The 26,164-nt window shown below is 38.4% G+C and overlaps 1 protein-coding gene across 9 annotated transcripts in view; it reads left to right on the plus strand.

The window, feature by feature from the left end:
• IFT81 (intraflagellar transport 81) overlaps positions 1–12,879 on the plus strand; it is an 88,896-nt gene extending 76,017 nt beyond the window's left edge. For all 9 annotated transcript variants that reach the window (XM_073021090.1, XM_008004676.3, XM_008004680.3 and 6 more), the window contains 5 exons: positions 569–655; positions 2,154–2,225; positions 2,306–2,391; positions 5,681–5,726; positions 12,531–12,879. In XM_073021090.1, the coding sequence (XP_072877191.1) occupies positions 569–655; positions 2,154–2,225; positions 2,306–2,391; positions 5,681–5,726; positions 12,531–12,713 (474 nt within the window). In that variant the 3' untranslated portion in view covers positions 12,714–12,879. The remainder of the gene's footprint in view (positions 1–568; positions 656–2,153; positions 2,226–2,305; positions 2,392–5,680; positions 5,727–12,530) is intronic.
• The last annotated feature ends 13,285 nt before the right edge of the window (positions 12,880–26,164 follow it).

Consider the following 26,164-nt stretch of genomic DNA (forward strand, 5'->3'; position numbering starts at 1 on the left):
CAAACCAGTATAGTAAACTACTTGTAAGTTTCTTAATTGTTCTTGTTCTCTGTAGCTTCCAATCCTTTATACATAGTGTTCCTGTTTTTAAATACTCTCTTCCCCTTGTTCATCTTCCACCTAACTGTTCTTACTAATCCTTCGTGATTAGCTTAGATATCAATTTCTCCAGGAAGTTGTCCTCACTGATCCCCAAACCTGGGTTAGGCTCCCCGAGTCCTGTGTGCCTTCTGTAACACCTTGTGTTTTCCTATCATAGCTCTCAGCAGCCTGTTTACTTGTCTGAACGTTACTTGAGAGGAAAAATTTTTGGCTGTTTTATTCACTATTGTCTCCCCAGCACCTAACAAAGAACCTGGCACACGGCTCAATACATGGTAGCTATTGTTCTTATCAGCACCTTCATCTATCATAATTCTCAAATGTCTGGTTGTTGTATAAATAACTCTTAAGTATGCCAAGAAGCTTAGAGTTAAGTTACAAGACTGACAAGGGCATGCATTGTTTCAGAGCCATGTTTGGGACCTTTGTTTTTCACTTATTCAATCATTTTCCCTTTTTATACTAGGAACTGACCCAGGAGTGTGATGAAAAGAAATCCCAGTATGATAGCTGTGCAGCAGGCCTCGAAAGCAATCGGTCCAAATTAGAACAGGTAAGAAGAGAGTTTTTATTTTAACAATTTAGCAAAAACTACCTGTGTACACACCTATAGTCCCACCTACTCGGGAGGCTGAAGCAGGAGGATCACTTGAGCCCAGGAGTTTGAGGCTACAGTGAGCTATGATCACACCACTGCATTCTAGCCTGGGCCACAGAACAAGACTCTGTCTCTAAAAAAAATGTTTTAAATACTGCCTGTGTGTGCACATTTTCACTACATCAATGTCAAAAGATTCCCAAATCTTTATCATCATCTCCCAAGCCTGTCTCCAAAGCTCCAGAGATCTTTATTTCTTTAATTTGTACACACTGAATTTCCCATCTGTACCACTCCCAACAAAATACAAGGCTCATTATCTGCTGCCTGGCCTCCACAGAAACCTTTTACCTATTCTCTTGCTTCTACTCTTGCTCTCCTAAGGTTCATTCTCCATAGGGCAGCCTAAGAAACCTGTTTAAAATTTTTTGCCACCCTTCATTGGCTTCCTGTTGCACTTAAAATAAAATCTAACCACCAAACTGTGATCTACAAGGCTCCACCTGCCTTATGAACTTCATGTCCATGTGCTCTACTCCTCATCCATGGAGCTTCAGCCACTCTGACCTTCTTCCTAAACTTCAAACAGGCCAAGCTTGTTTTCACTTGTGAAATTTTGCATGTACTCCTCTCTTCTGCATGATATACTCTGCTCCTAACTCTTTGCCCTCCTCTCTCCTTTTCATCACTAGGTCTCAGCCTCAGTGTCTCCGCCTCTCAGAGATCTCTGATTACCTGATGTTATCCACTCTCCTTCCCAACCTCGCCCACCCAGTCCCTCTATCACAGTCTACTGATGAATTTCCTTCATAGCACTTATCCCCATCTCAAGTATCCTTCATTATGTTTCCTTGTTTATGTTGGTTTCTTCCACTTCAGTGAAAGCAGGGAACCTGCCTGTTCACTTCTGTGTTCTCAGCACTTAGAACAGTGCTGGACACCCAGTAGGTACTTAATAAATGTATGATTGGGCCAGGTGCAGTGGATCATGCCTGTAATCCCAACACTTCGGGAGTCTAAGGTGGGAGGATCACTTGAGGCCAGGAGTTCGAGATCAGCCTGGCCAACATGGTGAAACCCCATCTCTACTAAAAATACAAAATTAGCCAGGCATGGTGGCATGTGCCTGTAGTCTCAGCTCCTCAGGAGGCTGAGGCACAAAAATGCTTAAACCTGCGAGAAGGAAGTTGCAGTGAGCCAAGACTGCACCACTGCACTCCATCCTGGGTGACAGAGCGAGACGCTGTCTCAAAAACTACAATTGGACTTGCAGGGGTGATATGAGTATTCTCTAGAAAAAGATTATTTCCTATTGTGATAGAATAAACAAAGTTAAAATTGCAGAAGAGAAAATGACTCTGATGGTAGTCCTTTGTTGTACATCTAAAGTCATCATCACCATGTCTGTCTCATTCTTTCGATAATGTTGCCTATCTAAAATTATATATTATAGGAAGTTAGAAGACTCCGTGAAGAATGTCTTCAAGAAGAAAGTAGATACCATTATACAAATTGTATGATTAAGGTAAGACAAAGTAGATCAAAAACATTTCTGAGTTTTTTCTATATCAAAGTCTTCCCTAAAACTTAAGTCTTTCTGTTTAGAACCTAGAAGTTCAACTTCGTCGTGCTACTGATGAGATGAAGGCATATATCTCTTCTGATCAACAAGAAAAAAGAAAGGCAATTAGGCAAGTAATTTTGTTGTTTTATATTGAGATACTTCATATTTTCACCAATAAAAGTTTTATAAATAAGGTAGAATTATACAAATTTAGCATATTTAAGTAAGTAGACACTAAGATATTAATACTAAATCTTACTAAACATCTAGATATTTCAGCCCTGCTAAGTGGGAATACATATGATTTTATTTCTTGCTTGCTTACTTTTTGATTGTGGTGAAATATATAAAACATAAAATTTGCCACTTTACCCATTTTTAAATGTACAGTTCATTGGCATTGATTACATTCACAACATTGTACAGCCTTCACCACTGTATATGTAAAAAATTTTTTCGTTATCCCAAACAAAAACTCTTGTAACCATTAAGCAATAATTCTTCATTCCCCCTCACCCAGGAATATATATAATTTCATAATTGCTTTGTCATAAGCAGTAAAGTTGGTCTCTTTTTAAAGTCCCACATGGCCTAGACTCTAGTCATCTGCCTGCTAATTGTGCAGTGTAATGACTGCATTTTAGCTGGAAATTGTGTGATTGCAGTGTACCAGTCTTCAAAACAAGAAGGATGTATAAATACTGCTTAGTCCTTATATGGTGCTTTTTTTGCAATCCCAGCTTGTGGCATACTGTAATAAATCAAATCCTGCCTAAAAAAAATACATTTATGGTTGAATTGCTAGCTGTGATAAAATGCAGTCATTGAACAACATAAGCCTTCTTTGCCCCTCATCACAATTCAAATGTTAAATATTTTGTTGTTACTATTCAGTAAAAATTCAGATAAAATGTAGGACTCACGTTTATTCTAGATTGCATTGAGATTTTGAGTGGCCTGTACATTAATGTTATAAAAAGAGACTGGGCGTGGTGGTGAGTGCCCATAATCCCAGCTACTCAGGAGGCTGAGGCATGGAAATCACTTGAACCCGGGAAGCAGGGGCTGCAGTAAGCTGAGATCACACCACTGCACTCCAACCTGAGCGACAGAGGGAGACTCTGTCTTAAAAAAAAAAAAAAGAAAAGAAAAGAAAAAAGGAATCTAAGAAATAGAGTGTCTTGCAGAATCTGAATTTTTTTTCAATGTAATGCACTAGAATGCAAACCAGACTGAAAATATTACACAAATAGAGCAGTGTTTTTTCTAATACTCTAATATACTAAACTAAAAATGTACTCATTCATATTATTTCATTGAATGTAAACTTCGTTCATATAAACCTATATGGCCAATGATAAGAAATGAGAAAAGTTAAATTTGTTCTTTAAAAATAAAAATTTTTATAAATTAAGTTCTATTTCTTCCAAAGTTATCAATATAAATAGTAAAGAAGGAAATAAGTGCTCTTGAACTATTGATTTTCTGATCTGTCTTCTAGCCAGAGATAGATATATAGATAGATAGATAGATAGATATAGATATAGTTTTGTTTTTTTTTTTTTTAGACAGAGTCTTGCTCTGTCGCTCAGGCTGGAGTGCAGTGGCGCAATCTCGGCTCACTGCAACCTCCGCCTCCCAGGTTCAAGTGTATTCTCCTGCCTCAGCCTCCCGAGTAGCTGGGATTACAGGCACATGCCACCACGTCTGGCTAATTTTTGTTATTTGTGTTTTTTTAGTTTATATTTTTGTATTTTTGTAGAGATGGGGTTTCACCATGTTAGCCAGGTTGGTCTCAAACTCCTGACCTCAAGTGAACCACCCTCCTCGGTCTCCCAGAGTGCTGGGATTACAGGCATGAGCCACCATGCCCCACCGAAAATGAGGATTCATCAGGACTAATTGCAAAATTTTCCTTTACTTAGACTGCTATATTTTCTTTTTTTGTGGCTTATGATTTCTTGGAGTCCCAATTTTATATTGTTTACTTTTTTCTTAAATACTACAGTGTAGCTTTACACAGAAAAACAGGCTCTTCTTTGTTGTGTGTTCCTTTACCCTCATCCTTCAGTCTTTATCCTTAACATGTCACCTGCTTTAAATCTCACATTTTGTCTTAAATAGTATTGAAATATAATTTTGTTTATAAGTAAAATACAATGTTGTTATGTTTTTAATTTTTACGTTAAAAGTATTATTTTTTTAGCCTACAAAACAAATACTTGTAAAAACAAAAGTAACCATTATGAAGTAGTGTGCACAGAAGTTGAATGCTGTCCATATTGCCATGCCTCAGAAATGTCTACTATTAATACTTTGGTGTACATTATGCCATATTCTTTTCCCATGCGTTTGCTGATACATCTGTATATATGTGTGTTAGTTAATGCATGGGAAATGTTATGTGCATGTGTGTATACACAAACGTATACATATATATGTCTATAAAAATAAGATTAAACTGCACCTGAGTGTGGTGGCTCACACCTGTAATCCCAGCATTTGGGAGGCTGAGATGAGCGAATTGCTTGAGCCCAGGAGTTCAAGATCTGCCTGGGCAACATGGCAAAACCCTGTGTCTACCAAAAAACTACAAAAAAAATTAGCCCAATATGGTGACACATGTCTGTAATCCCAGTACCTGGGAGGCTAAAGTGGGAGATTGGCTTGGGCCAGGGAGGTGGAGGCTGCAATGAGGTGTGATCATGCCACTGCACTCCAATCTGGGCAACAGAATGAGACCTTGTCTCAAAGGAAGAAAAAAAAGATTAAACTACATATACTGTTTTTCTCTTGATCTAGAATATTTTCCGCTTCAGTGTTTATAGATTTACCTCATTCTTTTGTATAACTCCTTCTTATTTGTTTGAATAGATGTGCCATAATTTGCTTAAACATTTTCCCATCTACAGATATTTAGTTTGTTTGCATATTTTCATTATTATGAGCAATGGTGAAGTAAATAGTCTGCTTCTATGTTTATTTAAGTTATGGGATATTTTTGTAGGATGACTTCCTAGAAGTAGAATTGTAAGATTAGGTGCTACTTAATGTTTATTTGAAATGTATATCCTTTCTCCTTTCTACAAGCCTCTTCAAAAACAATGTGTAATTTAAGCAAATGGGTTGCCATTGTTTTGAGGGAAGATTAACCAGAAATAGTATTTAACATTTTAATTCTCTTAATTTCCTATGGAATGTTTTGCTATCTTTTTTTTCTTTAAATTACTGTTTACTTGAAGAACTAACTAAAGATGGGGAAAGACAAAGAATTTCATAATGGATTTCATTCTGACTCCAGTACCCTAAACTATATTGCCTAATGTATTTTAGATAGATATATTAATTTATAATTCACTTGTATGATCAAATCATTTGAAGTAAATTGAAAGTAAATCATTATGTTGACTCCCTAGGGAACAGTATACCAAAAATATTGCTGAACAAGAAAACCTTGGAAAGGTAAGAATTATTATTTATTTTTTTACGTGTGTCTAACTGATTCAGGCTTTCAGTACTGTACATGATTTATGACTGTCATTCTTTCCAAAAGGTTACAGTACAGTTTTTGAGAGAAAATTGTTCATTCTTTTTAAAGATGGAAGACTTCCTTAAGAATTTAATTTTACAGAAATAAAGGCACAATGGATTTTTTAAAGAAAAAATTATCTATTTTTAAATCACAAAGAGTTCATAATAATGTTCTGCATTACAGTTTTCAGATTATCCTCAGGCTGGGCACGATGGCTCATGCCTGTAATCCCAGCACTTTGGAAGGCCAAGGCCGGTGGATCAGTTGAGGTCAGGAGCTCAAGACCAACCTGGCCAACGTGGTGAAGCCCCGTCTCTATGAAAAATACAAAAATTAGCCAGGCGTGGTGGCAGGCACCTGTAATCCCAGCTAGTTTGGAGCCTGAGGCAGGAGAATCGCTTGAACCCAGGAGGCAAAGGTTGCAGTGAGCCGAGACTGGGCCATTGCACTCTAACCTGGGTAACAGAGCGAGACTCCATCTCAAAGAAAAAAAAAAATTATTCTCAGATACCTTTTTATGCGATAGGTACAAATTTATTCATTTACTTTATTTAATAAACATAAAGTTCTTACTATGATCTAGGCCCTGGTCTAAGCCCTTTACAAACATTAATTTATTTAATACAAACAACTGAAAAACCTTGCTTGAGATACTCATCTCCCTCCTGCCAGAGTTATCTGATGGTGACTGAAATAGGACTGTATGATTATTGTTCTTAGTTCTCTGAGCCACTCCTAGAAGTGGTAGAGAGTAAGTTATGGCCTTGACCATCAGGACTTAAATGACCAACTGATTAGTTATTCTAGCTGACTTCATAAAGCAACCAATTTAACAAAGACACCAGCTTTGCATTCTTAGGAGAAAAAAAGAAAAAACATATACTTACTAATAATTCAGAGGAAAGATGACCAGTCATCAAGTGACTTGGCTTCACTCTTAGACTTGTGATTCTAAACAAGCCCTCTAATCACTTTAGAGTTCATTTCCTCATATTTAAACTGAAATAGGTAGATGAGCAGTGAGCAGAGATCACACCGTTGCACTCCAGTCTGGGAAATAAGAGCAAAACTCCATCTCAAAGGGGAAAAAAAAAAAAGATAGCCTTTGTTATCGAAATTTTCAAAACTGTATTTTAATCAATCCATATATATCCATCATCCAACTCTAATTATTAAATTCGTGGCCAACCTTGTTTTATCTATAGTCTCATCCAGTACCTGCCCCCAATTTTTTTCTAAATTATTTTTAAACACATCTCAAATTCTTATTATTTTATCTCATCACATTTCAGTATGTATCATATTTTGAACATAACCACAACACTATTATCCTACCAAAAAGAATTTAACAATAATTACATAACATCCAATACCCAATGTTCAAACTTCACCATGATTTATTTGTTTAAATCAGGATCCTACTAACAGTCCATACATTGTTATTAGCTTATATCTCTCTTAAGTCTCTCTCTCTCTAGGTTACTCCCCCATCATTTTTTCCTTACAATTTTTTGTTGAAAACAAAAAAAAAAAACCTGATAATTTGTCCTAGTGGGTTTTCAACATTTTGAACTTTGCTGTTGGTAACCCTTTGGTGTCAATTAGCATGTTCTTCTGTTCCCAGTATATCCTGTGAATTGGTAGTTAGATCTAGAAGCTTGATTAAATATGTTTTGATATTTGGCAAGAATATTTCATAGATGGTGGTATGTACTTCTATCAGGAGGCTTTCTTCTTATGATGTAGACAGCCATTGATAATCATTTCCTGGATCCATAATTCATTAGAAAGTTGCAGAGTGGTGACATTCTGATTATGTCATTCCTTCTTCATTTATTGGCTGGAATAATTCTGTAATGAGCAACTTCTCCTTATCTTCTATTTACTTACCCTGAGTTACATTCATATAAGAAAGGTAGAATAACTGCTTGATTCACTGTTTACTGGTTTTCAAAATGATGAGTTGGTTCTTTATCGTCCTTCAAAAGTAATCTTATGACTTTTAGATTGAGCACATTTGATATGTTTCAATCTATTGTGATTATTAGTCCCATTAGTACTCAAATTTGGCCAGTGGAAGCCTCTGAAGTTAGCTTTTGAATCCTTTTGAAAAAACCCTAGTAGACTTTGATGACTTCTTTGTTTTCTGGTGTGACAAAATGTTCTAATTTCATACTGTACGTTTTCTTTCTCAAACCTGAAATTAGCCATTTCTCTAAAAAGTGTTCACCTGTGATTTGTTAATAAATGACCATTATATCAATGAAAATAAATAAAAAATAAAAGGAAGCCTTCTCAAAGCTGATTCCTCCATTTACTGGGAGAATAGTGAATTCCGTGTACATTATTTCACTTATGGGATGACACACCATACTTAAAAGGAAAAAAAGAAATAATTTTCATATTTGAAAGCATATATGTGAATCAAGTTATAAACATTCATTTGTATAATATTTTAACTAGAGATTTTTGGATTTGTAGGATTTGATATGATTGTCAAAATTGACTTTTTTTTTTTTTTTTTTTGAGATAGAGTCTCACTCAGTCACCCAGGCTGGAGTCCAGTGGCGTGATCTCCGCTCACTGCAACCTCCACCCACCAGGTTCAAGTGATTCTCATGCTTCAGTCTCCCGAGTAGATGGGATTATAGGAGTGTGCCACCACACCCAGCTAATTTTTGTATTTTTGGTAGCGATGGGGTTTCTACCTGGTTAGCCAGGCTGATCTCGAACTCCTGACCTCATGTGATCCACTCACCTCAACCTCCCGAAGTGCTGGGATTACAGGTGTGAGCCACTGCGCCTGGCCCAAAATGGACTTCATCCAAAGATTTCGTGTAAAGTAATGTACTTTTTTCATATGAAAACATTCCTCTTTTTTTTTTCTTTTGCAAAGTATCTGGATGGATGCTGTACATACATAAATATTTTTCAAACCTGAAATCCTTTCAAAGACCCAACCTTAATTGCCAAATCTGATTAAAGATTTTTTTTCCCCCATCCAGTGTAGTGTTTTCTTGCAGGATCATTGGGAAAAGTGGCAATATAACATCAAGTATATTTAAGCAAGTGAACCAATGACTGGCTCATTCCCCAGATGTCAGGCTGTATCATTTAAGAAACAAAGCTTCTTAATCCTCAAAGTTTTAGAGTAGATCTAAATTTTCAAGGCAGACAGAACAAACCTAGCCTTTCAAAGTGATGATAGTCTAAGCCCTCTAAGCCAATATAAACTGGGCATCCATAGACCTCCTCAGGCCAACTGAGTTTCCCCCCTTCTATACCACCACCTCCTCCTTTAAAGAACAATGAAATATGTGATTAGTGATTTTTGTACATTGCAACTGTAAACAAATGTAAATAAGATTTAAAATACATACATACTAACGTCAGTTGTATTCATAAAGTTAAAGGTTTCAAACACACATGGTTATGAAGCAAATTAAATGTAATATTTCTGACACAGACAGTGCCCACATCCTGTCTTTGGTTCTTTAAATAACTTTTATAGGTTGTTAGAATTTTTTGACAAGGAAATTATTCCAATAATATAAGAAAAGTTACAGGTTAAGTAGTGCCGTAATTTAAAATTATGTGCAGAAGTCTTAAAATTCTTGGTCTGCCTTAATGGCCTTTCTAAATACTTTTTAGTTTATGAAGATAAAATATTTATTGTAAGATACATTATTTATAACATAAACTTAAATAGATGTATTAATATGCCAGGTATTGCATCAAAAAATGTACTGGTTATATTTATATTTTTAAAATTCTGTGTTCTATTCCTGTTTGCTGTTAACTTTGCTTTCATTATGCATAGCTGGGTGGGCAGTATTTTAATGGGTGGTTTGAATCTGGTCCTCAGCTTAGTTAATCCTCTTATTTGCGCAAGTACCAACGACCAGCATTCTCATTTGTGTCTCAGATCAACTAGTATATTGACCCTATGTTAAAAGAGGAAAGAATGAGGATGTTCCTGTGCACTCTGCCTCTGTGTCTCTGCTTGGTTTTCTGTCTGTCTTGGTAATTTTCTCACACTCGGTGTCAGTACAGGTATTTGTGACACACTGCGTTTCCCTCTATGTGCACTATCACCTTTTCTACCAAAATGTCAACTGTAGTTGTCTCTAGAGCATGGGATTATAAATGAATTCCTTTTTTTTTTTTTTTTTTTTTTGAGACAGAGTCTCACTCTGTCACCTAGGCTGGAATGCAATGGCACTCCAGCTCACTGCAGCCTTGAGTTCCCAGGCTCAAGTGATCCTCTTGCCTCAACCTCCTGAGTAGCTGGGACCACAGGCATGTGCCACCATACACAACTAATTAAAAAAAAATTTTTTTGTAGAGATGGGGGAGTCTCACTTCCTTGCCCAGGCTGAATTCTCTCTTTCTTTTTTCCTACCTTGTCACCTATTGTCTCTGACTTTGAGTCTACTCTTGCTTTCAGTCACCCTTTCTCAATTTGCTATAATATGGAACCAAAGTATATTTTTGTAATGTATTGGAGATTCTTTTATTCCTGTTTAAAATTTTAGAGTCAATGAGTAAAACAGTTTTGGCAAGTGGACCGTCTAATATGTTAGTAACAAAAACAATTCTGAGAAGGATTTTGGCTTATTTAATAGTATACTATTTTTATAATCACTAAGCTTGCTCCCTGAAGTATATGTGCATACAATTTTATTTATTTGGACATAAATAGAGTATACACTGTTTCAGGATAGGATAGAATACAGCATTTAATAACAAGAATATATATAATACATGATAATTTATCAAGTATTTCAATATCTATTATGTCGCTTGAAAACATAATCTTATCAAGTAAATGCTTTTATTTTCCCCTATTGTTAGCCTTGATTTGGTTTTTTTGTTGTGTTTTTAAGAGACAGGGTCTTGCTCTGTTGCCCAAGCTGGAATGCAGTGGTGACAGCATAGCTCACTGCAGCCTCAAATTCCTGGCTCAAGTGATCCTTCCACCTCAGCCTCCCAACTAGCTAGGACTACAGGCACGTGCCACCACCATTCCCAGCTAATTTTTTAGTTTTTATTTTTATAGAGACAGGGTATCATGTTACCCAGGCAGGCCTTGAACTCCCCAGCTCAAGCGATCCTCCTGCCTCGGCCTCTCAAAGTGCTGGGATTACATGCAGTGAGTCACTGCGCCCAGCCCCCAGCCTCCTATTATTCACCTTATTTTATTTATTTTTTTTCTAGCGACGGAATCTCACTCTGTTGCCCAGGCTGGAGTGCAGTGGTACGATCTTGGCTCACTCTGCCTTCCAGGTTTAAGCAATTCTCCTGCCTCAGCCTTCTGAGTAGCTGGAATTACAGGCACATGCCACCATGTCCAGCTAATTTTTGTATTTTTGTATTTTTAGTAGAGACAGGATTTCATTTCCTGTTGGCCAGTCTGGTCTCGAACTCCTGACTTCAAGTGATCTGCCCACCTATATAGCATGAGTCCTGTTTTCCACTTGAAACTCCAAGTATACCTGACACATAACAGGTGCTCCATAATTATATCTTGAATAAATAAGAATTAGGTTTTAGTATATAGAATATACTGAGCCTGTTGGTTTCTTGAGAAATTTTTATGTATATGGAAATTCTAAAACAAAAGGTGAACATTTCTCAGGCTTAGGCTAATAAATGAATTATTTTAAAGCTATCTGAGCTATAACTATACATTATTCTTGAGTAATATGTCATGTACATCCTCCTAGCTGGTTTTCATTGGAGAACTAGAAAGGCAAGCAGTTTGACTGAGAGTCTCATAGTGGCGCGATCACAGCTCACTGCAACCTCCACCTCCTAGATTCAAGCCATACTCCTGCCTCAGCCTTCTGAGTAGCTGGAATTACAGGCACATGCCACCATGCCCTGCTAATTTTTGTATTTTTAGTAGAGATAGGGTTTCACTATGTTCATCAGGCTGGTCTCGAACTCCTAACCTCAAGTGATCTATCCGCCTTAGCCTCCCAAAGTGCTGGGATTACAGTTGTGAGCCACCACGCCTGGTCTATTAACCTTTATTGATAATTGAGAAAACTGAAGTCCCAAGAAATTAAGTGCCTTTCTTACTGCTAGAGGAGACAAAACCAAATTAAAACTGAAGTCTTCTGACTTCCAAACTCTATATTCTTCTTTTCACACCATGATACTATTCCACTTTCCTAAGTATCTTTTTCTCTCACTTCCTTCTATAGTTTTGTGTGGTTTTTTTGTTTGTTTTTGTTCTCTGTATTTTTTTTTTTTTTTTTTTTTGAGACGGAGTCTTGCTCTGTTGCCAAGCTGGAGTGCAGTGGCATGATCTCTGCTCACTGCAAACTCCGCCTCCCAGGTTCAAGCAATTCTCCTGCCTCAGCCTCCCGAGTATCTGGGACTGCAGGCGCACACCCCCATGCGTGGCTAATTTTTGTCTTTCTGTGTTTTTTTGGAGAACTAGAAAGGCAAACAGGTTGACTTAGTGTCGAGGTTAGTAGAGATCTCGATCTCCTGACCTCGTGATCCGCCCGCCTCAGCCTCCCAAAGTGCTAGGATTACAGACATGAGCCGCCACGTCTGGCCTTAGCTAACTTTTATAATCTTAGTTTTGATACATTATAGGAGTATGTGGTTTAGCTAACTATTATTTATCTAGTGTAGAAAACATACCATATTCCTCTGACTATAGCAGTAGAAATATGCCCCTGTAACTGAGATTTAATTATTCCTGTTTTTTTTTGTGATAGAAACTTCGGGAAAAACAAAAAGTTGTACGGGAAAGTCATGGTCCAAATATGAAACAAGCAAAAATGTGGCGTGATTTGCAACAATTAATGGAATGTAAGAAACAGTGCTTTCTGAAACAACAAAGCCAAACTTCCATTGGTCAGGTAATTCAGGAGGGAGGAGAGGACCGGCTAATACTGTGAATTGTGTTATCGTTTGGAGTTTTACTCCATACCACTAGCTATAAGCCTAATCTCATAATGTATTTCTTTTCTGAAACTGATTTGTATAGCGTTTTGTTTTCAGATTAGCCATTCTTTATTAAGTTTTTGTAGAAAATAATGTTAAGGTAGATTTAGTCTTAATGTTTTTTCATATGAAAAAGAGGCTTTTATTATTTTCCGTAGTTTAGACATCACTGGCATCTTCTGAGTTTTATGAGACAGGAAACTAAGTTTACTATCTGTAAATGTAAACATATGTCCATTGAGAAACATGTAGTTTTTTTTTAGGATGTAATAACCCAATGGCTTACTGTTTTTCTTAATCTTTTTTTAAAAAACTTTAGAAGAATCTTTTAGGAATTAGTATCTCTTGTTTTGAAGAAATGTTTATCTGAAGTTCAGCAGTTCGTACAGTTTCACTTCAGTTTATTTTTCTTCTGTAAAATGCAAGAAAATTTAATATTTTGACTAACATGTTCTGTTTGTATAATTTAAAGGCAAATAAACTTGGTACATATTTTATGTCTATTTAAAAAATGTGAAGTTGTGTCAAAATTTATTCTTTTTAAAGTAAGTATTAACATCTAATATTAAATTGGAGGATTATTACTTTTCCTTTTTTTTTTTTTTTTGGAAACTGAGTCTTGCTCTGTTGCCCAGGCTGGAGTACAGTGTCGCGATCTCGGCTTACTATAAGCTCCGCCTCCCGGGTTCACGCCATTCTCCTGCCTTAGCCTCCCGAGTAGCTGGGACTACAGGCGCCTGCCACCACGCCCGGCTAACTTTTTGTATTTTTAGTAGAGACAGAGTTTCACCGTGTTAGCCAGGATGGTCTCGATCTCCTGACCTCTTGATCCACCTGCCTCAGCCTCCCAAAGTGCTGGGATTACAGGCGTGAGCCTCCACACTCAGCCAGATTATTACTTATTTTCACCAAAAATCTATTACAGATTTCTTTTTTCTTTTCTTTGAGATGGAGTCTCACTCTGTTGCCCAGGTTGGAGTGCAGTGGTGTGATCTCAGCTCACTGCAACCTCCGCTTCCAGGATTCAAGCAATCCTCCTGCCTCCACCTCCCAAGCAGCTGAGATTACAGGCACCTGCCACCACACCTGGCCAATTTTTGTATTTTTAGTAGAAACAGGGTTTCATCAGGCACAGTGGCTCATGCCTATAATCCCAACACTTAGGGAGGCCGAGGCGGGTGGATCACGAGGTCAGGAGATCGAGACCATCCTGGCTAACATGGTGAAACCCCATCTCTACTGAAAATACAAAAAATTAGCCGGGAGTGGTGGTGGACACCTGTAGTCCCAGCTACACAGGAGGCTGAGGCAGGAGAACGGTGTGAACCCAGGAGGCAGAGCTTGCAGTGAGCTGAGATTGCGCCACTGCACTCCAGCTTGGGCGACAGAGCAAGACTCCGTCTCAAAAAAAAAAAAAAAAGAAAGGAAAAGAAACAGGGTTTCGCCTTGTTGACCAGCAGGCTGGTCTTGAACTCCCAACCAACCTCAGGTGATCTGCCCACCTCAGCCTCCCCAAATGTTGGGATTACAAGCGTGAGCCACCCATGCCTGGTGTATTACAGATTTAATAATATAATAACCAGGGTGGACACGGTGGCTCATGCCTGTAATTCCAGTACTTTGGGAGGCTGAGGCAAGCAGATCATTTGAGGTCAGGGGTTCAAGACCAGCCTAGGCAACATGACAAAACCCCATCTCTACAAAAAAGACAAAAATTAGCCGGGTGTAGTGGCACACCTGTGGTCCCAGCTACTTGGGAGGCTGAGGCTAGAGAATCACTTGAACCTGGGACGTGGAGTTTGCAGTGAGCCGAGATCATGCCACTGTACTCCAGCCTGGGCAATAGAGAGCAAGACCCTGTCTAAAAAAAAAAATCATAATAATAATAATAATCTGATAGTTATGGGAACTGTTATTTTATTTTATTTTATTTTTTCTTTGAGATAGTCTCTTGCTCTGTTGCCCAGGGTGGAGTATAGTGGCACAATCTCAGCTCACTGCAACCTCTGCCTCCCAGATTGAAGCAATTCTCTTGCCTCAGCCTCGCGAGTAGCTGGGATTACAGGCATGGACTACCACACCTGGCTAGTTTTTTGTACTTTTAGTAGAGACGGGGTTTCACCGTGTTGGCCAGACTGGTCTCGAACTCCTAAGCTCAAGTGATCCACCCGCCTTGGCCTCCTAAAGTGCTGGGATTACAGTTACAGGCATGAGCCACCACACCTGGCCTGATATTTTAAATATAAAAAAAATTGTCGTAGAATATAGATATCACATATTAAATGTAGCACAAGACTCAAAGTGAAATTCAAGAGTTCAAAGTGCTTCCAATCTCTGCTTCATTTGGACAAGGTACTTGAAGATTTCTTAGGTTTCCCTTAGAAAGATACCAAATTCATGTGCCATGCTTTACTTAATTTCAATTTTAGTAGTTTTTCAAAATATCTTGGCTTTAGATTTGAAAACTCAAATTTCAAATTGTTAGCATGTCCATCTTAGGCTAGTTCTTTTCAGTTGTCTTTAAATTTTTTTTCTTTTTTTTTTTTTTTAGAGACAGGATCTTGCTCTGTTGCCTAGGCTGGAAGGCATTGGTATGCAGTGGTATGATCATAGCTCTATGCAGCCTCAAACTTCTGGGGTCAAGTGATCTTCCTGCTTCAGCCTCCTGAGTAGCTGGGACTATAGGCACATGCCACCATGCCTGGCTAATTTTTTTTTTTTTTTTTTTTTTAAGAGATGCTATGTAAGCTGTTTTTGTGTCAGTATATAGAAATACCTGAGGCTGGCTAATTTATAAAGAAAAGCGGTTTAATTGGCTCATGGTTCTGCAGGCTGTACAGGAAGCATGGTGATGGCGTCTCCTCTTGGCCAGGGCCTCAGGAAGCTTCCAGCCATGGCAAAAGCTTCCTGGTGAAAGGGGAGCCAGCACATCATATGGAAAGAGCAAGAGCAAGAGGTCAGGGGCAGGTGTCACTCAACTTTTAAAGAACCAGATCTTGTGTAAATTCAGAGCTAGAAATCACTAATCACCATGGGGATGGCACTAAGTTATTCATAAGGATCCACCTCCATCATCTAGGCACCTCTCACCAGGCCTCACCTCCAACACTGGAGATTACATTTCAACATGAGATTTGGAGGGGACAAACATCTAAACCATATTAGATGGGGTCTCCTTTTGTTGTCCAGGCTAGACTTGAACTTGTGGCTTCAAGTGATCCTCCCACCTTGGCCTCCCAAAGTGCTAGGATTATAGGCATAAGCTACCATGCCTGGCCCAAAACTTTTTTTTTTTTTTTTGAGATGGAGTTTTACCCTTGTTGCCCAAGCTGGAATGCAGTGGCGCATCTCGACTCACTGCAACCTCCACCTCCCAGGTTCAAACCATTCTCCTGCCTCAGCCTCCCAAGTAGCTGGGATTACAGGCATGCACCACCACCAAAAACATTTTTTAAAGGATAAAATTGTTTCTACCCTGTAAAAAATATGGATCTCTTTGTTCCCATGTGTGTCCTACATTTAATTTTTGTTTGAAAAGTTTTTTATTGGTAATCAAAGAGCCTCACTAGCTAGAGATAATTGGTAATGCTAGGAGCTGTAGCAAGAAGAGATGGGGTCCATCAGAATAAGGAAGAACTGGACTTACCAGGAAAGTACGGAGAGAAATATCTTTTAAATTTTTATAAGGAAAACAGAAGCATTTCAGTGTTCATAAGTGATTTGAATTGGTCCTCTGCTTGTTTTATCCTCTTATTTGTGCAAGTATCAGCTGCCATAATTGTCATTTGTGCCTTTAGATCAACTAGCAGACCAGCAGTCCCCCAAAAGAGGAAAAGCGGTGTCTCAGTGTGTAGAAACAAATCCTTAATTCAATCATCATTTTTTGGATAGCAACATAGATATATTTGTGTGGTGTTGGCTACTGGCATGTTGTTTTTAAGCCAATAGTAAGTGATGCTACTTTAAACAGAATATGAATTCCTTCGCAAGTATTTGAAAAAGACGAGATGCTCTTTATAGAAACAGCATTTTATTCCCCCAGAGGAAAGTCAGTTCATAAAATTATTAAGCCTAGTGTTAATTATTTTTTAGCCCTTCACTGTCTTTGGTATTCCTCTTGATTTTCTTCACTGTCTTTGGTACTCCTCTTGATTTTCTTCACTGTCTTTGGTACTCCTCTTGATGTTCTTCACTGTCTTTGGTACTCTTCTTGATTTTTAAAATGGTTAATGACAGATACTCCACAGAATCCTTAGAATTCTACTGATTTGATTATTACTTGCCGCCTTTATTCCATACAGAAAGAATGTGTGGATTAAACGCAAAGGCAGCTCCAAATTACTTTGTTCACTGAAGCAGAACATCATTATTACTTCAAGAAAAGCAAATTGAAAAAAAAACTCTAAAAGTACAAAGTTATTTATAGATTGTATGTAACATTGGACATTTAGTAATGCAGCTTAATGGGTTTAGCACAGTGACTTTCCACTCATTTCATGATTTGATTGGAACATTAAAAAGCTTTAACTAACCCTGACAGTCTTTGACAGCTGGCACTTACTGAAGAGCTTATTACATTTTTCCTTCAGGATTGATACTCTGGCTAGCTAATTGATCAGAGTACTTAATCATTTCAGAAACTAATTTGTCTTTCATGTGATGGCCCAAATAAAGGAGAAGAATGCAGCCTGTGAAATCTGCCTCTGTGTTCACAGATTTCCTTCTTCTAGTTGCCAGCTGTTGCATGGGACTGACTGTATAATTGTAAATTTCAAAAGGCCACTGCTTATCTTGCTTTCTGTATTAGTTCAGGAAACAATCCAACTTTATTTTTTTATTTTTTATTTTTTTTTATTTTTTTTTTTTGAGACGGAGTCTCGCTCTGTGCCCCAGGCTGGAGTGCAGTGGCGCGACCTCGGCTCACTGCAAGCTCCGCCTCCCGGGTTTACGCCATTCTCCTGCCTCAGCCTCCCGGGTAGCTGGGACCACAGGCGCCCGCCACCACGCCCGGCTAATTTTCTTGTATTTTTAGTAGAGACGGGGTTTCACTGTGTTAGCCAGGATGGTCTCGATCTCCTGACCTCGTGATCCGCCCGCCTCCAACTTTAAATGGTGTCCTTTAAGAAGAATCTTATAATATGATAATGTGCTTTCTGTTATAAATCTATTAACAACTGAATTCCAAAAGCCGTGTATTTTCTAGGTCTGGGGAATGTACCAGAAGGGTCTTAGAACACTGTTCAAATCCATATGAAAATCAAACCAGAAATTGCAGAACACCTACCTTTTTCTTTAGATTAATACTTGCCCTTATTTTGCTCTAATTCAGGAGATAATAATAAAAGAAATTTCATTTAAACTATCAGATAAATGTAAATATATTATTTTGCCTAATTAACATTTATAAATTTTTAAGGTCTATGCACTTTCCAAGTCTGTTTCTTTTTCTTTTTTTTTTTTTTTTGAGACGGAGTTTTGCTCTTTTTGCCCAGGCTGGAGGGCAATGGCAGGATCTTGGCTCACTGCAACCTCCACCTCCTGGGTTCAAGCGATTCTCCTACCTCAGCCTCCCAAGTAGCTGGGATTACAGGCATGCACCACGATGGCCAGCTAACTTTTTGTATTTTTAATAGAGATGGGGTTTCACCATATTGGTCAGGCTGGTCTTGAACTCCAGACCTCAAGTGATTCACCTGCCTCGGCCTCCCAAAGTACTGGGATTACAGGCATGAGCCACCGCGCCCGGCCCCAAGTATGTTTCTTAACTTTTTAAGGTAACACAATACAGAGCACTTTTTAGTAATTTGAGTAAAATAAAAGGCTAAATATATCGCTGAAACTAAAAATATACAAATTTGCAGAATTTTTCTGAATTGAATACAAAAATATGACAAATCAGTAACTTGCCAAAGCTGTCTTTACAAAGACAAAGTTTGTATTGAAAAATGACTTTGTGGCTGGGCGCAGTGGCTTACACTTGTAATCCCAGCACTTTGGAAGGCCAAGGTGGGCAGATCATCTGAAGTCAAGAGTTCGTGACCAGCCTGACCAACATGGAGAAACCGCATCTCTACTAAAAATACAAAATTAGACAGGTGTGGTGGTGCATGCCTGTAATCCCAGCTACTCAGGAGACTGAGGCAGGAGAATCGCTTGAACCCGGGAGGTGGAGGTTGCAGCGAGCTGAGATCGCGCCATTGCACTCCAGCCTGGGCAACAAGAGCGAAACTCCATCCCCCCCAAAAAAAAAGAAAAGAAAAAGAAAAATGACTTTGTATGCAGGTGTGTGTCTTATAGAAGCCTTGTCTTACATAGGCATTCTACCCTGTATTAGTGACTAATGAGTGTGAGTAAATGACTTGTTTCTACAAAGGATTCTAGGTGCTTACATCATTCATCTTGTCTGGCATGAAGGAGTCTTTAGCCCTAGGGAGCGGGTAAGATAGCATCCTGATGATTAACTTTCTTTAAACTTGGTTATATCAGTAACGTCATTGTTGTAGTGAGGTGAGGAGTAGATTACATATGCAACAGATCTTTTTTAGACAATTCATGGCAACCAGGAGAGACATAAGATGTGTCTTTACTAAATATGTAAATTATTCCTCCACTTATACTGGCTTAGCTCCTCTTCCTCTTCCTTTTAATGAGAGCAGTTTAATTAGAGCTGCTTGGTGTATGGCAGCCAGGCCTGGAATGAGCGTTTTGTCTCAGGGGATGGAGAGGGATCATTAAAAGTTATCTATGTATTTTTTATCTTTGACCCTTCTGTCTTAAGATAATCTTAACAAGAGAAAGTTGACTGTAAATATTATTTAGCCCCACCCCATCCTTGCAAAAGAGATCAAAAAATAAAAACGCAGATCCCAAATAAGTATTTTTAAGAGACTTGGACAAACATATGCTTTCTGCTCCTATGCTCCCTCTTTTGGCAAACTGGAAGTACTTTCTTGGCAAACATCGATATTTTCACAATTTCCTTTCTAGAACTGCTGAGAGGCTTGAGTCACCAAACTCGGTTTACTGCTATGGAAATTCACTATTCTGAGCACAGGAAGAAATTAAAGATTTTTGTTCTTCCGTGAAAGTATGTGTTTCCACCTCAGTTCAGAGTGTAACAGCAGGTTCCTGGCTTGGCTTCTTCATGCTGCACGTGATATCCTGGTAAACAGTCATAGAATTTTAGAGCTTGAAAGGAACCTCAGAATGATTCATATAATCATTTATTAGATCGGGAGCTTTGAGGGATCTCTTCCAACCTCTCTCCAGTGTGGACATCAGTTCTGTAGCGCGTGTAGCGAATCACTTTCCAGCCATGGCAGTGTACCCGCAATGCGGCTCACTCCTCATGAGGGAGCCTGTTTCATTGTTAGAGCACAGCCTAATTAAGTTATTGGTTCTGAAACTGAAGCAGACTTACAAAGGACTTTTTATGAACATCAGTTATGCAAATCAAGATTTAACAAATTTTATTCTCTGAAGCTGTAATCATGACCATGATCATATAAGTGATTCAAGCAACTAACCTGGTACTGAGCACTCCATGTACTTATACCAGGCACTGTCCTGAGTGCTTTACATGTAGAACTAACATAACTCTCACAATAACCTTATGAGGCAGCTGCAATTATCCCCATTTTATAGATAAGGAAACTGAAGCACAGAGAGACTTTCACAATATTATACAACTAATGATTGTGGCAGAGCCACAATCCAAAACCTGTGCTCTTAAGTACTTATATTGTAGTGTGACCCATATATATATCTATTGTATATAAACAAACAGATTGATGTCTATTTGTTAGTTATGGTATGAAATAATTTTTAGTGCTTATTATAAAATTATAGTACCTTTTTTTAAAAAATGTATTTACTTACTATACCTAAAGAACAGACTTCACTAAATGGTTAAAAGTAACCTCAACCAACCAGATGAGGGAATTATACTGAAAATAAATGTCCTGTAAATGAATGAAAGAAATGAGTAGTAGTTTTAAATACAGAGTAAACTGAAACTTTATAGGGTTATTTAAATCTCTCTGTGAGTGTGTTAAAATCATGCATGTCTCCAATTGCTGGACATTTAGATCAACTCCAGTTTTTCACTTTATGAACAATGCTGCAATGAAACTTAAAGATTGAAATACAGCTGGGTGGCCGGGCACGGTGGCTCACGCTTGTAATCCCAGCACTTTGGGAGGCCAAGGTGGGCGGATCATGAGGTCAGAAGTTCAAGACCAGCCTGGCCAACACAGCGAAACACCGTCTCTACTAAAAATACACAAATTAGCTGGGCATGGTGGCAGGTACCTATAATCCCAGCTACTTGGGAGGCTGAGGCAGGAGAATCTTGAACCCAGGAGGCAGAGGTTGCAGTGAGTCGAGGTCACACCACTGCGCTCCAGCCTAGGCGACAGAGCTAGATTCCATCTGGAGGAAAAAAAAAAGAAAAGAAAAAGAAAAAAATACAGCTGGGTGCGGTGCTCACACCTTATCCTAGAACTTCGGGAGGCTACGGCAAGAGGATTGCTTGAGCCCGGGAGTTTGAGACCAGCCTGGTCAACATGGTGAAACCCTATCTCTAATAAAAATACAAAAAATTAGCCGAGTGTGGTGGTGCACACCTGTAGTCCCAGCTACTTGGGAGGCTGAGTCAGGAGAACCGCTTGAACCCAGGAGGCAGAGGTTGCAGTGAATCAAGATCGTGTCACTGCACTCCAGTCTGGGCAACAGAGCGAGATTGTCTCAAAAAATAAAAATTAAAAAAATTTTAAAAGAAGATTGAAATACAATAAGATAATAAAGCAAAACCACAAAATTTATCAAATTTGGTTAAATCCAGAATCTGCTGAACAGTTTTATAGATATTTTATATAGATATTTCTTGTCTTTTTCTGTGAAAATACCAACAGGCAATTTCTTTCTTAACCAAGGAAATTAGCAAGATAACACTTGATTAATAGGAGAATGAAATTAAAAGTCCATTCATTTATTTTTATGCAAGTATTTGTTATCTTGTGTGCCTGACACTGTGCTAAGTGCTAAAATAGAAATTGAACATGACCTAGTTTTTGCTCTCAAAGACCTCACAGTTTAGAAGACTCAAATATTATGCAGCAAAATAAGTGCTGTGTGTACAAAGAACAGGGAGCTCAGAGGAAGCAGCAATTAATACTGATGGGGGATTGTGAAAAGATTAACAGAGGAGATGGGACTTGAGCTTATTTATAAGGATGAATTAAGATTTTGATAGGCATGGGAAAAGTGAAGACATAAAGGCATTTAACGATACGGCATGTTAAGGAAAGGACAAGAAGTCTAGTATGGCTCAGTAAGTTACACAGGTGCATGGGGGATGGGGAAAGAAGTCCTATTATGTATCAAGCTCTTGGGTTCTATAATGTGCTGGACACTCAGCTAGACTGAATGAAAAGGTGCAGTAAAAATATAAGATATGGCCCCTGTTGTTAACAGGACTAGCAATGCATTAAACAACAGTAGACACATCAAGAAGTAATAACCAAATACTAAATTTTGTAGAGCAATAGAAATTCAATCAAATTGGAGCTACAGGGAAGACCAGAAGGTCAAGGAAGAGTAGAGTCAAGGAGGCTTTATCAAAGAGGTAGGAATTGATCTGGGCCTGGAAGGATGGGTAAGATGTGGACAGGGGAATGGGAGAGAATGGCAGAACAGCAGGAGTGAAACCAGCAAGTATTCATCACCCACCTCTCCCTTATCCAGCTCTATAGCAAGTATATTGAGCAAGAAAAGCATGGCTGTCACTTCTAAGCAGCTTAAAATCCGGTTATCAAGATAAGTGATGTAACCAACAAAGCAGTACTGGATTAGCCAGTAGGCAAACATGCACTACAGATTTTCTGAAAGTATTTGATATTTCAAAAATCAAAGAAGTTTCCATTAGAAAAAGCAAAACTCAGCCGGGCACGGTGGCTCACGCCTACAATCTCAGCACTTTGGGAGGCCGAGGCTGGGCAGATCACTTGAGGTCAGGGGTTTGAGACCAAACTAGCCAACATGGCAAAACCCCTGTCTCTACTAAAAATTCAAAAATTACCCAGATTAGTGACGCACGCTTGTAATTCTAGCTACTCAGGAGGCTGAGGCATGAGAATCGCTTGAACCCAGAAGGCAGAGGTTGCAGTGACCCAAGATCGCAGCACTACACTCCAGCTTGGGTGATGGAGTGAGACTCTGTCTCAAAAAAAAAAAAAAGAAAGAGAAGAGAGAAAGAAAAAAACAGAAAGAAAAAAGAAAGAGAGAAAGAAAGCAGAACTCTGTTAGACGTCCTTATATTCGTTTTACGGTTTAGTTTTTGTGTCTTCTCATTGCATGTAGTGGGGAGGAGAACTATAATTTTTTGGGAGTTAGGGTCTCTAAAATTTTTAGTTCAGCTTCCTGGAATGGGATAAAAACCACATAGATAGTAGAGTTAATAATCCCCACAGAACTCAAAGCTGGAGAAAATACAGGCTGGAGCAATCTGGTCAGGCTAGAGGAGAAAACATTCAAGTTAAAACTCTTATGGAAGCTTGAGTAGAAATTGGCTCTGAGAGGGAGCAAGAGCTCCGTGGAGAAGAGGAAGCCCCAAAAGGGAATGCCCTGAGGTAGGAGCCAGACCCGGCTGGAGGAAACAGAAGATGAAGCTGGAAAGGGAATGAGAGATTGAAGCTGAAGGTTTCTAGTTGGTGCGATAATCAGCCATGGTCTGTTGGTAATAACAATAGGAGTTCTTCTTAATATCGTTTTGGACCGTTGATGAAATGAGATTTCACTGCATTGTAGGGAATGACAAATTATCATCTCCCACAGAAGACTGCCATCATGGACTAAGTTTGATTTATTTTTTGTGACAGAGAAGAGCAATACAGGTGGTAAGCCAGTTAATTTGTTTCATTGTATTTTGAGGGTTATTTTTTACACTAATTCAAAGATTCAGCATTTTATTCTTTTGTGTTTTTGTTTTTGTTGTTTTGTTTTGTTTTTTGTTTTTTAGAGAGAGATGAGGTCTCACCATGTTGGCCAGGTTGGTCTTAAACTCTTGGCCTCAAGTGATCCTTCCACCTTGGCCTCCCGAAGTGCTGGGATTATAGGCGTGAGCCACCACACCCGGCCTCATTTTATTCTTTGATTCATTTTACAACTCTATATCATCTATGCCATCACTTCTTTGTTACATTTAACATTTTCAGATTTGTGAAAAAGATTTGGTAATTCCAAGGAATTAAGCTGAGAAACAGAATATTTAGAGTTATATTTTTATTGGGAGACATTTTTATAAGTTTATGTGATTTCCTATATTTTAAAAAATGTGAGAAGAATTAAAAGCTGGTTTTTCACTGTGCTTGATTTTTTTTTTTTCTTAAGGGGAGGAAAAAGAACTTTTTACAGAATAATTGCCAAGTCGGCAAGGAGAGCCTCAGCGCTTGAAGAGACCCACTTGCTAGTGTCTTGGCAGTGTCAAACAAATGTTCAACTTTTATTCTGACACTTCTTGAAGAATTTGATTGAAACTATATATGTCCAGATAACACTCAGCAAAGTGCCCTTCTTGCATTTGTTTCAAGATATATTTGGAAACAAAGAGATGACCTTGGACTCAGCTGCTTTTCCAATTTAGGACTTCTCTCTAGGTCTACTGAATAATAATATTCCCCAACTTTGAAAATTCAACGAATGGAAAAACATTTTAGTTACTATATGCCATAAGTCCTGTGATAGAGGACTTTTTCTCCCAGCAATATGTTCTGCTTCTAAAAGAAATGATATATTTAGCCCACAAACTCTATATTAGCTTTCTAACCATCTACTTCGACATACATTTAGGAACACATTTGCTTTTCATCAGAGTGCCTTTTTGTAATCTAAATTGAGCTATCCTTGCTTTTTAAAATATTTTAGCATCTAAGAAATAAAAAAACAACCCGCAGTTAACTCTTCGCCTTTGCTTTCTGGCATTCATATTTTCATTTGAAGCCAGGGTTCATTGTAGCTTGATGTAAGATCTAAAAGAAGACTTTGGAGGCCCTGACATCCCCTTCTAAGGCTATTGCCACCTGTCCAGATGACAATAGAAGTCCTGCTGGTCTAACCTCAAGCCTGAATGCCAAGGTTAGCTTCCAATTGTGTCTACATTTAGCCCATGGAGATGGATGTTTTAACTATCATTAAAGTGACATCCTTTCAGTTACCATTTTGCATATTTTGGAGGTTTCAGCAGTTCCATTTTTAATTTGTTGTCATGGTCACAGGATAAGATGTAGGTAACCTTTCTGATAAGGTGGTTTTACTTTTAAGCAATTAAATAAGAATTTTAGTCTGATAATTGTCCTACATGGCGTATTACCAGGGATAGCCACATTTTCTATTTTCATATGATTTCCTAATATGTTATAGGCAATTAGAGCATTTATAGAGATTAATACATTGTTAGTTACAGTCTCCAGCATGTGCAATACATTAATTCCCAATAAAATGCTGCGTTACAGGCCAGGTGCAGTGGCTCATGCCTGTAATCCCAGCAACTTTAGGAAGCCAAGGCGGGCGGATCACGAGGTCAGGAGATCGAGACCATCTTGGCTAACATGGTGAAACCCCATCTCTACTAAAAATAAAAATACAAAAAATTAGCCGGGCGTGGTGGCAGACACCTGTAGTCCCAGGTGCTTGGGAGGCTGAGGCAGGAGAATAGTGTGAACCTGGGAGGCAGAGCTTGCAGTGAGCAGAGATTGCACCACTGCACTCCAGCCTGGGATACAGGCCGAGACTCCGTCTCAAAAAAAAAAAAAAAAAAAAAAAAAAAATTCTGCATTACACATAGGCACATGCAAACATGCACATGTGGAAACAGATACACCATATTATAACACTTTATTAAAGGACAGCTTGTTCTCAAGGATTCCTTCTTGATTGATTTGGAATCAAGTATTAATCATGTGTTAGCCACAAGGTGAGTGATTTTGAAAAGATAGTCGAGAAATTTTTAAACTATTACCACAAAGTAAATAAAAAATAAACTATTACCCTGTTACCACTTAAGATACTTTTAAAGATGACCCGTCTCATCAGATGACATACTGATCTTAAATTTTTGTTACACATTATTGCACCAGGATTACTTTGCAGTCTCCTAACTCAAAAACTAGTGACTTTTATTTTTAATCTAACATTTACTCCTTTATAAAAACAGGTTTTGCATGGGAGTAGCTATCCTGTGTACATTTCCATTATTGTAGTGAAGTTGAACTACAGCAATTGCTAAAGTCACCACACTGCCCTAATTAAGTAAATAAGGTCATATACTAATCAAGCTAATTGATTTTACAGAATACACAGGAAAAGTAAAGTTTGCTTTTCCTGGTGTCAGAGATGCCTCCAGCTACAC

The sequence above is a fragment of the Chlorocebus sabaeus genome, chromosome 11, assembly GCF_047675955.1.
Source record: "Chlorocebus sabaeus isolate Y175 chromosome 11, mChlSab1.0.hap1, whole genome shotgun sequence".
Taxonomy (NCBI): Eukaryota; Metazoa; Chordata; class Mammalia; order Primates; family Cercopithecidae; genus Chlorocebus; species Chlorocebus sabaeus.